This window comes from Alosa sapidissima, chromosome 12 (assembly GCF_018492685.1).
Source record: "Alosa sapidissima isolate fAloSap1 chromosome 12, fAloSap1.pri, whole genome shotgun sequence".
NCBI classification, from domain to species: domain Eukaryota; kingdom Metazoa; phylum Chordata; class Actinopteri; order Clupeiformes; family Clupeidae; genus Alosa; species Alosa sapidissima.
The window spans coordinates 21,471,765-21,485,452 of NC_055968.1; the positions used below are offsets into that span (position 1 = coordinate 21,471,765).

The window sequence follows — 13,688 nt, forward strand, 5'->3', positions numbered from 1 at the left end:
TAGAGTTTCACTCAGTAACAAATAGAAAAGTTGGTCCCAAGCAATGTTAGTCAAGGCTCTGCCATACTAAGTTGCATGTCGGAAAAGGACAACAGAGATGTAGCATTTAAAAAAAAAAAAGAATCAGATTTAGGTTGACCATTAGCTTTCCCAGACCTTCATAACTGTACAACTGAGAGTGGGTCTGGAAAAGGTTCATTGACTTACGACTTCCAGCAGGGGCATAACTAGCAGTAGCAATGAAATTAAACTGAAATTTGTACTTTAAACTCCTACCAAATCGTTTCAGAAGTGTAGCAATCTTGTAAATGAAGGTTTTAAGTGCAGTTGTTTACTCATTCCAAAGAAATACACGTCCATGCTGGATTAGCGATTGTATTTGCTTGCCCATGTTTTAGGGACATTGGAAATGGGCTTCAATAGCCTCTTGGCCAGACGGACCTGCAGAGAAAATACCAAATTTGCCAAAAGTTTGCATGGGTATTCCCAGGCTAGTTGACTATGGCTGACTGTTGTTCAAAAGTGTGGGTCACCAGAAGTCACCTCTTCTGTTGATGCTGACACTGGTGTTTTACTACTTAACAAAAGTAGGATCTGTAGATACTGCATTAACAATCTGTTCAAAAACAAGGAAATGTGACTCCGAACTTTTGAAAGATGTAAACCATAATCTGTGGGCTGAGCGTCTTCATTTTTCACTTCATTATTAAACCACAGCTCATAGTTGTGAAGTAATGAAATCTTGCCCTACCTATAAATACACAGTCATTGGGCAGGAAGAATGTGGCATACCCATAGCTGACACTGAACTGTCTACACCTCAGATGTCCTGACTCCTAACATTGCCCAACATGAGATCCACATGAGATCTAGGCTCAACAACTGACCCCAAAACGGTCATGTGGGGAAGGAACATCCACAGTTCATGGGCATAAAACCCCACATTTCATACCCCATACCCCCTGCTTCCTACAAAACCATGGGGAAATAAAAACAAACTCAAACTCAAGAAAACATATGACCCAGAAGTGGGGACAGCCAGGGAAGCATGCAGCCCTGCTACACTCTCAGATTAGGGTGCTCTGTTAGATGTCCTCTGAACTTGCTCCACTTTTCTGAAGAGTTCAACCTAACACCACAACAAGCTGATCAACAGTCTGCTCGAAGGGAGGGGTCGCATGCAGAGGAGGAGGAGAGAGAGGGACATGCTGGGTAACCGGAAACACCATCAGGGGAACTGGACACGTGCAGAGGACCAGTAGAGGGGCGCAGGCATGGCCACTTTGGCTTTGCAGATGGGACACGTGCGCTGATTCCAAAACCACTGCTCGAGGCACTGCAACACAACAACGGACTGTTAGAGAAAGTATGCCAACAAGGTATTGCCTGTCTGACATGCTCACTGTAAGATAAACACATGCTAAAATAAATCCATAGCACTCTATGGATGCTGGAGTATCTCTGTAGTCTCCGTTGACCTAACAGAGCATCTGGAACTCTTCCAGTGATGGAAGTCTGAGGAAAATAATCTATCTATTAGTTTATTGCACTGTACACAATCATATGTTGGTCTCTAGTGTTTTTGAAGTTTTTGTTTAAAATTTTAAGGCCAAAAAAGAAGATGTGTATATGCACAGAAACAGTGAAAACACAGCATTTTTTCTGTCATGCCTACATTACTGTATTAATGGGTGACAATTGATGCTGATATATAGAGAAAGGCCTCTCCAGTGGGTTGGGGTAACACAATGGCAGTGAACATCCACCACCAACATGCTTTCACACCCATTCTCTACACACTGCTGCCTCAGTGAAACGTGTAGGTGAAAGATTACTATTGATTTCTGTTGCAGAGGCCGGATCCCATGTAGCCTCCAACTAGTTTCCAGTGAGGGTTGGTGACCTATTTAGCTTCAACCTCTTACCACTCGTCCAGTGATTAAAGACACAACCCTGTAACCCAACAGCAGATCCTACACAGGTCACTCGCACAAAGGCTGTGACCTTTTCCATAGACAACCCACGAGGAATATCAACAATACAGTCAACATCTATATACATCAACATTATGGTGCATTATGAACAGAGGATTTGACTATTTACATTATTGTGTGTATACCTTACAGAATGAATATCAAAGAGCAGCACATTAACTTACTGTATGGCTAATGGTTGTGAATTGGGCTTCAAAAACAGCCATTCAAAAAGCAAATTGTGAAACATTTCCATTTTTGGAAATGTTTTAAACAAAAATGTCTTTTTAGAAATTTCAAGACAATGCGTTGGTGCTAGGCATGCAAAAATGAAGATGGTTTATTTTTGTTGACATTGAAGCCATAATGGTGTTGACTAGTGGAATTTTCACATCAGTTTCCAACACCCATACCCTTAAAAAATATATATATAAATAAATAGGAATTGTTGTGCTAGTTTCTCTTCTTTTGTGGGGTATGAAACCATGGAAACACTCTGATGCCAATCCTGTACTATGACCCAACAAGACACACTTCAAAATTACTGAAAAAAGACCCAGGGGTGTCTGCTGCTGATGTTAAACAGTAGCTTTGTGTTGGCACTGCTAGCGTTGGCGCCGTAGGGAGAGCTGGCGGCGGGGGACATGGTGGTAGTCTTCCTGCTCCGTGGAGATAGCCGCCTCTCCCGACTTCCTGTTCTCGTCCCCACACTTCCTCCGCTCACAGGTGGCTGCTGAGCTTCCACTGCGGGGACGCACCTGCTCCGGTTTCCTTCCAGGCTTCAGGGCCAGCCAATCATAATGAAGAATGTCAAAACGTTTTCAACAGACATATAAACAAATCTTTTTTTTGTAAAATAAAAAAAAACATGCACCGGTGTAGAGAGAGAATCCAAGTAGGAAAGTGGTCCACTGTCTCAGAGTCCCTATTTCATGCAATGACCCATTTCGTCAGAATCATCAAAATGTATTGGCCAAGTTAACATATAAAGAATTTAGGAGAGTCACAGACCTGACATGCATTCCTTGTTGACAACATGTCTATCCCCATGCACAAAACACCTGAGTCTCTTACCTCTTTGTGGAATCGATGTGAGCAGTGCAATTCTTGGACTTGACCATTGCGTTTTTCCTCATGGCAAAGAAGACATACATTATCTGCGTCACCCTGCAACCACAAAATCTACACAATTAATCTAGAAGAGTAAGGCCTACTGTAAAAGGAGTAAAACAAACCCTCAGTGTATGTAATCCTCAATAATGTTGAGATGATCTGTAATGTATGGTCGCTGATACTCACCAATGACATGACTTTCTGGTTGCGGAACCGTAGTCTCCTCTCAAAGGATTCTGCGAGCTCGGGGATGGGGGTGATGGGATGTTGCTCAGGGATGTTGCTCTTGCGACTGTTCTCGTCAGAGGAGACGCGGCGAGCGCGAGGATGCGACCGGAACTCCTTGTCCTCTCGGCCCTTCATGTGCGCGGGGGCAGGAGCCATTGCGGCTGCATGGATTCGGTTTAGGTGCATAGCATCCAACTGTGACTGAGGTGACGAGAGAGAAAGAAGAGGAAAGAAAGAAAGAAAGAAAGAAAGAGACAGACAGAGGTAGAGAGAGATAAGAGAGTGGGGTATAAGATGAGAATATTATATGACCCCCTCCAGTGAAGATGTAGTTGTTAATCTTGTGAACATGTGAGGTGTTTTTAAGATGATACAACATATCAGGAGTTATGCACTCAAGGCCATGGCTGAGTATTTTTTCCTTGGAACTGCAGTGATCCAGTGATGCACGGCATATGATAGCTCAGATTTCCTATGTCACAAACATAAGGAGCAAATTCTGTCAATTTGACAAGTTGGGAGTGAGATTGTGTTGTGTCTGTCAATACTGAGACAAATGAGGCAACAGTGTCAATACACAAAAGCCATTTTACAGCCATGAAGGGCCAAAAGGTGAATGTCTCCCCTTAGTCATGGGCTGATTTCAACATGTGTCAGTCATGTAATGGAGTCACTCAAGGCACCTGGATGCAAGTTCCCAGTTTTGTCCCGTGCTGCTCTTTCAGAGCCAGGAAGATGTGTTGAGGGATTCACAGTAAGGGGTTGTGCACTCTTTTCTTTTCATTTTTTAATTTCATTCATCCATCCTTCATTCTTTCTATGCATTGATTATGAAGGGATAAGTGGCTTTCGATAGCAGACAGGCTTGCTCTGAAGCTGCTAACAGTTTTAGTGAGAGCCCTGATGCAGCAGTATTGTCTCGGGCCCAGTGCACCACGAGGACACAGGTTCAATTCCAGCCTGATGTAATTTCCTCAAATCCACTCCCCATCTCATTTCCTGTCATATTGTCACTGTCTTGTCAATAACAGCTAAAGAAGCCCGAAAATAAAAGCTAAAATAAGTATGGCCGTCTCATCCTGTAAGACAACTTGTAATAGATGATGACAGAGAACAACACACATAGTCATATAATTTCATCACAGGAATGGGATCATTGCTGTATACCTGAATAAAAAGTATGAATAACAAATGCTACCCCTCAGAAGTGATGTACAGAGTTTGTAACTGTCAAATTACACTTTTCTTGTGCAATTGCAGCCTGGACACAAGGACTGTACACACAGTATCACAAAAGATTCACTCAAGCATAATGACAAAGGCAACAGTGTGTCAATAGTGTTTCCAATGCTTGCAACTGTGATGTAACTTGTTATGTGATGTGCAGTATTAAATTCAGTGCAGATTCAGAATAGGTTGCTGAACTCGTACAGACAGTCTTACATATGCCCGCTGGAGTTATGTTTATGGTGTCCTCAGGGCGATTGCCAGCTACATGAGGACAGGGCTTTAGGAGAAGCAGGTTAATTATACTCCTGATGGCCCAGAATGGCTGTCTAATCTCGTCACACTAAGTCACAGAGCAGAGCTTGGCCATATTTAGTAACTATTGTCCATTTACTGTACCTCTGTAATCACTGTAAATACCTCTGTAATCATTTAGTCATCCATATGTAACCTCGGTTATAAGTTAGATATAATGTATGAAATAATAATATAATGGATGATAAACTAAATTTTCATTGTTATTAAATATTTCTTGTTATTAAATAATATCAATATTAATATTTTATCCCATTTAATACTTTTGTATTATGAAAACATCGTATTTGGAATCAAGATGTTTCCTAAAATTACAATCCATATTTTCATGTTCATTAAGCTGATTATACCTTTATGTAAAACATTCGTCATGTTAATCTGGTTACTGAGAACATGCTGTTTGCATGTTCCTGGCATGTTCCTGGTTCCTGGCAGATGGCTTTCTTTCTTCCGCCATTCTGTACTTTAAATAATGGTATGATGTTGTTATATTATAATATATTTTAAATTGTAAATGTATACAAAATTATGTTTACCCACAATAAGATGTGGAAATTCCTCAAAACACTGCAGCTCCTACAATAGTTTAGATTGAGGCTAAAATGAGACATTACATGAAAACTCTAACATGCTTGCATTCAACACTTACAAACCAGCATTAATTGTTTTCAGTGTGGTGGGGGGGGGGGGGGGGGGGGGGGGGGGGGTCAACGTCTGTAGGAAGCATTATGCATGGTTACATAAACCCAAGCTTTACTTTGATAGCTTTTGATAACATAATAGGATAGTCAACCAGTGATCTTCTTAAGATTGTATACCCATTGCCTGTTCAGCTCTTTCCAGTAACCAATAATAATATAGAGATAAGGGAAACTAAGTCAACTAAATGAATGCATTTTAGAATAATAAAACTAATGTTGCAGTTCAGTGGTGCATGCATGCCAGGTAATTGCCATTGACTGAAATGACAATATCTGGCTTACAGTATGGTTCAGGACCCTGGCTACTGCCCAAGATCCAGTTCAAAACACCACAGCTGCTCTGTCTGCAGCATAGTACAGTTCATCACCAGGGGTAACGTTATTGATAAAGTGACCTGAGCTCAGCTTATTGCCACAGGGAATGTTTTTTTTATATTGCTGGCTACAAACTGACCAAAATCCTCCAAGAGGGAGGACAGGATTCAGAAAAGGGAGGATCACTCCGTTGTGTTGTTGTGACCCTGCAGAAACCCCGTGTTGACCTCAGATTATGCAGCATGTAAGATATTGACCCTTGCATCCCTGTGCGTGTGTGAAAAATGCTTGCATGAGAGTACAAATGAGAGGTGAGAATTGAGTGTGTGTGTGTGTGGGGGGGGGGGGGGGGGGGGGTGTGCGTGTGTGTGCGCGTGCAGAGTGTTTGTTTCTGTGTTGGTGTCTGTGTGAGTGACTGATTGAGTGTGTGTGTGTGTGTGTCTGTCTGTCTGTCTGTGTGTGTGTCTGTGTGTGTGTCTGTCTGTGTGTGTGTGTGTGTGTGTGTGTGTGTGTGTGTGTGTGTGTGTGTGTGTGTGTGTGTGTGGTATAGAATGTTAGAAAATGATGCCTCTGGGTGTGCATGAGAACTAATAATGGGTCACCATTTCAAAATGGCCTAACACGTTGCATTCTTTGACATTCTACATACTGTATGTATTACGTACTAATGTAAATATGTCATATCTCATTAAACTGCACACTAATTAATTCCCAAACCAGACCTCCCAACTTTAGTCTTTTGAGTAACTTAGACTAACTTAGTCTTTTCAGTTCATCAAACACACACACAAACACACACACTTTATACACCCTTATAAATGAACTATGCAAGAACATTGTATGGCTGATAGACTCTTCTTGCAAGAGTGATTTCACTAAAGTAACTTGACTTAAAGGTCTTAAGCACATGTAAGCAAATGCAGCATGCAAACATTCAACATTCAAGCACACAAGCCCTTTAAATAAAGCCATTTACAACCCTGTGTTGACCTCACTTTATGCAGCATGTAAGACCTTGACTCTTGCATCAGTGTGTGTTTGTGAAAAGAACTTGCATGAGAGAGTACAAATGAGAGGTGAGAATTCAGAGTGAGTGTTTTGCGTGTGTGCGTGTCTGTGCGTGTGTGTGTGTGTGTGTGTGTGTGTGTGTGTGTGTGTGTGTGTGGGTGGATGGCTGGGTGAGTGTGTTTGTGTGTGTATGTGTGTGTGTGTGTGTTTGTACCTGTGTGAGTGTGTGAGTGTGTGTGTGTGTGTGTGTGTGTGTGTGTGTGTCTGTGTGTGTGAGTAAGTGAATGAGTGAGTTTGTGAGTGTGTGTGTCTGTATGTGTGGTAGAGAATGTTAGAAAATTATGCCTTCGGGGTTGCATGAGAACTAATAATGGGTCACCATTTCAAATAGACCGAAGATGTTGCACTATTTGACATTCTACATATGTATTATGTAATAATGTCATATCTCATAAACTGCACATATACCAAATTCATTCCCAAACCAGACCTCCCAGCTTCTAGTCTTTTGAGCAACTAACTAAGACTAACTTAGTCTTTTGAGGTTATCAGACACACACACTTCAGACACCCTATTAAATGAACTATGCGAGACCATTGCATGGCTGATAGGCTCTTCTTGCTAGAGTGATTTCAGATAAACCATAACTTGACTTAAAAGTCTTAAGCACACATCAGCAAATACAGCATGCAAACATGCAATACTCAAGCACACAAGCCCTTTAAATAAAGTCATTTCTGACACTTTTTTTTACCTGAACTTGGCAAATGATATACAGAGATGCTGCTCTTCCCAATAAACAAGCAACATTACTGGCTTAGGGTACGATCAGACAGGACACGTTTTTTGCAATGAGGTGCGCCTTTTTTCTATTGTTATATGTTGTTTTGTATGCACGTTTTGCATGCTGCTTATGCGCCCAGAGCAGCTCGCGTTTTTTTGCTCTTGCTGTGCCACGCCACACGACTGCACCACGCTCAGAGTGCCTCGAATTTAAAAAAGTCCAAGCGGAAAAGTTTTTTATGAAAACATAGTGCACCTTGCATTTTATAGGCAGCCAATCGCGTCCTGTCTGATCGTTAACTTCGATTTTTAGCAACCAAAGCTGCTCTGTGATTATGCTCTATCTCTACCGGGATCATGCATAGTCCCCCACGTGCAGATACGCTGCAGAAGCTTAGCTCACCGCCCTGCGCTGCCCGTGCCCGTGCCCGTGTCCTTCTCTAGCGTCAGCAGCAGAGGGGGTCCTTACCGGGCAGGGCAGGGAGGCCCGGCGGTCAGCTTTGTGTCGCGAGGCGTTTCCCCGGAAGCTGTGCTTGCGCTCTTTGGAATGCCCGCCGCCGCCATCGCCGCCGTGGCCCCAGTAGCTGCTCATCCAGTTGGTGAAGTTGCCATCGTCATCCTCATCATTGTCCAGGATGATGGCGGGGAGTAGCCGGAGAGACAGCTTGGCGACCGGTGACACGTGGAGCTCCTGGCGGGGCTCCTAGGGGGTCCTGCCCGGAAAAAAAGGGAAAAAAGGAAGAAGGAAAAAAAAGGCAGTCGGGTTGCAGCTGGCTGACCAGCCTCTGTGTCCAAGAGAGAGAGTGTGTGCACGAGTGGGTCTCTATATGTAAGTGTAAGTGTGAGTGTTTGTCTCAGCAGCAGTAGCCAGAGCTCTGTAAAGGTATACGGTAAAGGTGCTGCTTCTCCTGTAGTCTCCTCTGTTGCACTGGCTGATCCCGTGGCTTTTGGCCGGCAGGTACGGAGGAGTGAGTTTAGTTACCCAGTGACTGCAGGTAGACCGCCAGTGAACGGCTGTAAATAGATCCCTCTGCTCTGTTTTCAGCTCTCCGCCGTACGACTCGTCGTGATAAGCCAGCCTCCGAAAATACCCTCACACACACAGCTTTTGCTCATGTCTTTAAATAAGTGAATCCCTATAATCTATTTACCATGGGGTTTGGGCTGGGTGGGGGTAAGAGAAAGGGATAGTCTGGGGGAGGGGTGCAAAGGAGGGATGGATGGAGGCTGGTGGAGTCATGGGGGATGGGATGGGGTGGGGGGGGCTTTTAATCTTTCCATTACAGAGGCTCTGGCCTAGGGGCGCTGCCCCCATGCTGAAACTCCAATTTCCCCATACTTTCCACTCACTGAGCACATCAAACCTGTCAATAATTATGGAGTGCGGCAGGGAGGACTGCTCACTGTGGGAGTTGATGTGTGTGAGTGAATGAGAGACAGACAGACAGACAGACAGAGAGAGAGAGGGGGGAGGGAGAGAGGGAGGAAGATTGAACTTGTGATGGGATGTTAGTATGATGTTAGTAGTGGGGTCTCTCATCGGGCACAGTGCCCATTCACTTTGGATCCGATAAACAATGACTTCCTTCTCATAATTCTCGCCTCTGGAAGCCCATCACTACTGACTGTGTTGATTTCAACACAGTCATTACACAGCAAACCAGACTTTTATGCTCTGCTTTTATACATATGACTTACGTAGCATGCTATACGTATACCCCATATCCTAAAATATGTACATGCATGTAGTGTACGGAGCACAAACAAACCATTTGGGGAACTGACATTGTGGTTAACCCCCTTCTACTGGCACAGAGCTTATAACAGACTGACCCCATTTGGGATATGAAGGGCCCTTCACAAAGTCCAAATCTGGGCCATACTGTCGCACCCCTGCAGCCCTGTCTACTGTCCTGCTTCAGTTGGTCATCAGACTTCAGCAGCCTTCGAATACAGCCAGCGAATACACACACACGCATGCGCGCACACACACGCGCACACACACACACACACGCACACACACACACACACACACACACACACACACACACACACACACACACACACAGCCCTAAAAATACAGACTGCTTTCTCAGGAAACTACTCGGGAAAGTAGCGCCTTGTGTGACGTGATGATGGCTGTCCTTTTCATTTGGTGGCTATTGAAATCGACTGAGACATTGGTTGGTGACTTGGCGCCCCTGTTCCTCTGTACCAGAGATCTGGTATCAAGAGAGTTTCTCTATACCAGAGATCAATCACAGGGGGCTCTGTGACTCGCAGGGAGGTGGTCTGCCAAATTATTTAAGCCAAATTTTATTGTTAAAAATAAATACAAAAAAGTAAAATGTGTCCTATGAATCTGTCAGTATCAGAGTTTACATGTATACACAAAACACTTACCTGGCACTATAGGCCACCCCTACACATTATTGTTGGTTCAGTTTTATGAGAAAAACAATCTGCATGATATGTAGGAGGTCCCTCCACCATATGTCTATCAGTCAATGGGTCCTTGACCTGAAAAACAAAGACCTCTGCTTTAATCTAATTTACATGTATTCTTTTTGCCCTGGCAGTTGCTCAACCAGTTATCTGAGGCAGGGTTGCACTTTTCCCAGATAAAATTCCCAGACTTTTCCAAGCTGATATTTTGACTAGTATTATTTACTACTATGCCCAAAACTTCCTGCAAGGTCTTTCTTCTCCACCAAGACAAACCCGAGCTATCAATTGCCCATTGCAGCATTTGTTTATTTAGCAGATGATTTCTTTATCATTGGTTTATTTAGCAGATAGGCAACTGCGCTACAAGTACATCATTCATCATTCATTCAATTGTCAATATGTGCTCCCCAAGAAACCGACCTTTAACCCCACTTAACCAGCTGCATTAGTCTACAGGTCAAGATCTGCAAACAGATCAAGCAGAGATTGTTCAGCCTGCCAGTTGGGGTCTTGCTCGGGTAGACAGACTATTGACTCCCTAACCTTTTTACCTGCTAGAGGTAAAAGCCCCCAACCCCCCACACATAAGCATGTAAGTTCAAAGGTATTTGTGAACACAACCAGCAACACTAATTACTATTCATTTATACTATGTGAACATGTTTTGTTTTGCTACCCAACACTTGTATTTCAATGTATTATTGCATCTATCATTTAGCAAATAAATGTGATTATTAAATTGACACAATATTGAGACTGCATATAGTTTAGATCACAGTTCACAGTACAAATACATGATACAAGAATTATTGTGTTGTCAAAGCATGTATAAATCACAATAATAATACTATTTATATGTTATATTATGCAATATTTCATGTTTATCATATTTTAAAACATGTAATATAAATATATCACATATAAATATCATATTTTTTGTATTACATATAAGTGAATAAATAATTATGAAAATTAATTATTATTATTATTTATCATTATTAATTCAAATAAGTGTGCTTATTTTTGTTTGACTTTGTTTTTAAACTCAGGGCATTGCTGTAAAAAGCTTAATGCTCAGTTAATTTCCCCTCAATAAACACATGATGATTAGATCTCATAGCATTATAATGTGTGTGTGTGTGTGAGAGAGAGAGAGAGACTGATATAATATGCATAAGTATAAACAACACAGCTTCATGCAACAGTAGTAGCACTGACTACTGTATAAGAGCCCCTGATGAGAAAATAAAGTGACTCCTTACTTAAAGACAAACTGAACCTTGCCCCACGCTTGACACTGTTTGAAACATTCTAATCCAAAAGTCTTTAACAGGACCAACTCAACTATGATGACACAATTCACAAAAAGGTTATATAGATTCACTCATAGTTTGTGACTGCTGCAGATAACCTTTAGATTGGAATCACTGAACCATCAGTGACAGAACCATCACATTTGAACTATCTGTGATCACAGTCACATCTAGAGAAAAGGACGTCTGTGATTGAAAAATAGAATCTTGATGTATAATGGCCATCCAAATGTTCTCGTAGAGTTCTTTCAAAATTTGATATATGTAGATGGTGGTAGCTGTAGGCCTACTTGAGGAACATGTGTCTATTCAGCTAGCCTGGAATGATCTTTACAAAGTTTGGACATCAGTTTCAGCCCTGTCATCTATGGTTACTGTAAGCGCCACCAGCTGTGATTGATTGTGTCGCGTGTACAAGCTTGAAGCTACAATTGATCGGAGGACCTATCCAAAAATCCTGCTGTGTGGTCTGCAATGAATGGATGTGTCAAATGATGTCTCATGAGTTCTGCCTAGCGAGAACATCCTGACCTACTCGTCAAACTTCATTATTTATTTCCCGACACCATCATGTGATGCCAGTGTGATAGGTTGCACTTTCAATCCAAGAGAACATTTATTTCAATAGGCTATGCTCTTCACTAGCTATGGCTTTATGACAACAAAACATCTCCAGGGATCTGAAATTGAGTAGCCTAATGCTGGGGATATACAGGCAGCAAAATACACATGTTCAAAACAGGAGCCAGAAATGTGTGAAAGCTCTGTTGCCTGTATTTCCATACCGTTCATGTCAGCTTGTTGTTGCGTTTGGAGACAGTTTGCCTGAGGGCACTTGGATTGAGCGGCTGCCTGAACCCAAGTGCACGTCCTTCATCACTGGCATCAGAGTCACACATAGACTACACACAATAATGTGACTCAAGAGAGATCGAAACCATGCAACAGTAAACACCATGGCATCACATGACACGGTGAGCTTGTTTAGTTGCTTTTGCTTTCAAGTAGCCTTTTACCAATAGCCCTTTTCAGGTCTCTCCAAAGATATTCAGTTCAAGTCGGGCGCTGTACATATTTGTCAACAGGACATTCATAGAATTGTTCCTAAGCCACTCCTGTGTGCTTAGGGTCATTGTCGTATTGATAGGTGAACCTTCAGCTTCGTCCGATGTCCTGAGTGCTTGAACTTGAATACTTGGCTTGGAGGAACCCTAGCCTAGAAATCTAGACGCACCCTAGCGGCAGCAAATGTAGCCTAATTCACTTATATGTAATACAAAAAATATGATATTTATATACATGTGATATATTTATACTACATGTTTATATTAACATATAATAAACATGAAATATTGCATATAACATATAAATAGTATTATAATTGTGATTTATACATGCTTTGACAACACAATAATTCTCTTGTTACATTCAAATGTAATTTGCTGCTAGGTTACTTGAACCCTGATAGTCTCAGTCAGGACCCTCCGCTGTGAAACTCCCCCACAGTGGTGCGGTCAACACTTCACCATTGTACAAGGTCTGATAGGTGTTTAGGTCTGGCCACTCTGACATAAATCCCAAATCAGTGGAGTGTTACCGTTATGGCTGTCTTTCTGCATGTTTCTCCTATCTCCACACATATCTCTGGCTCTCTGGCGTTCAGCAAGAGTGACCATCGGGTTAGTCCTAGGCCCTTCTCCCCCGATTTCTCTGTTTGGCTCGGCAGCAAGAAGAGGTCTGGTTGTTACAAACTTCGGCCAGAGACTTTCTAATGAGGAGACACAGCACTCAAAAAATCATCCATAGAAATGCATGGGGTTAGTTTGTAACGCCAATATGGCCGTTGTCTACACATATCCCACCCCTTCCTTACCAAAACGTCAACATGTGTATTTGAGCCAATTATGTGCTGTGTTGTGCAGTCATCGTGCCAATCATGTGTTGTGAACTCGCCGCTGAAGCACGGTTGGTGTCGTGGAGCCTTGCGCACGCGCATTTCTGCCGAATAGGATGCCCAATGAGTACACAAAAAGCGTTGCAATATGGCCGCTGAGTGGAGGGACTTGCCTAAAAGGACTTTGCTTCGGCTACTCCAATTAACTGATATGGCGTGCATGTGATTGTAATGAAACAAATATTACTGCCACTAGATGGAGCCATTGCACTTTTCGTAAAAGGATCAGACTGTTGTCGAAAAGCAGACGTTTTCTACATTATAGGCTTGAGTAGCCTGTCTCATAAACTGTTGAGCTTTTATTCTCCT

The 13,688-nt window shown here is 42.5% G+C and overlaps 1 protein-coding gene and 1 long non-coding RNA gene across 2 annotated transcripts; both read right to left on the minus strand.

Moving 5' to 3' along the window:
* Positions 1-397: 397 nt before the first annotated feature.
* Positions 398-8,780, minus strand: lnp1 (leukemia NUP98 fusion partner 1). Its single transcript, XM_042057108.1, has 5 exons — positions 8,766-8,780; positions 8,134-8,367; positions 3,273-3,515; positions 3,048-3,155; positions 398-2,752 (listed from the first exon to the last, which is right to left on the minus strand). The coding sequence occupies exons 1-5, from the start codon at positions 8,778-8,780 to the stop codon at positions 2,579-2,581; spliced, it is 774 nt and encodes a 257-aa protein (XP_041913042.1). The 3' UTR covers positions 398-2,578.
* Positions 8,781-8,960: 180 nt separating this feature from the next.
* Positions 8,961-12,583, minus strand: LOC121678534. The gene is made up of 3 exons (XR_006021262.1): positions 12,211-12,583; positions 10,068-10,184; positions 8,961-9,067 (listed from the first exon to the last, which is right to left on the minus strand). It is a non-coding gene; the product is annotated as an uncharacterized LOC121678534 (long non-coding RNA).
* Between the last annotated feature and the right edge of the window lie 1,105 nt (positions 12,584-13,688).

Bases quoted from the DNA above. Each gene is read 5' to 3' on its own strand.
- lnp1 (XM_042057108.1), bottom strand. The intron at 3,516-8,133 runs GTAAGGACCCCC...TCGTCACCTCAG, and splicing joins GGGCCTCCCTGCCCTGCCCG to TCACAGTTGGATGCTATGCA. The intron at 3,156-3,272 runs GTGAGTATCAGC...TTAATTGTGTAG, and splicing joins ACCAGAAAGTCATGTCATTG to ATTTTGTGGTTGCAGGGTGA.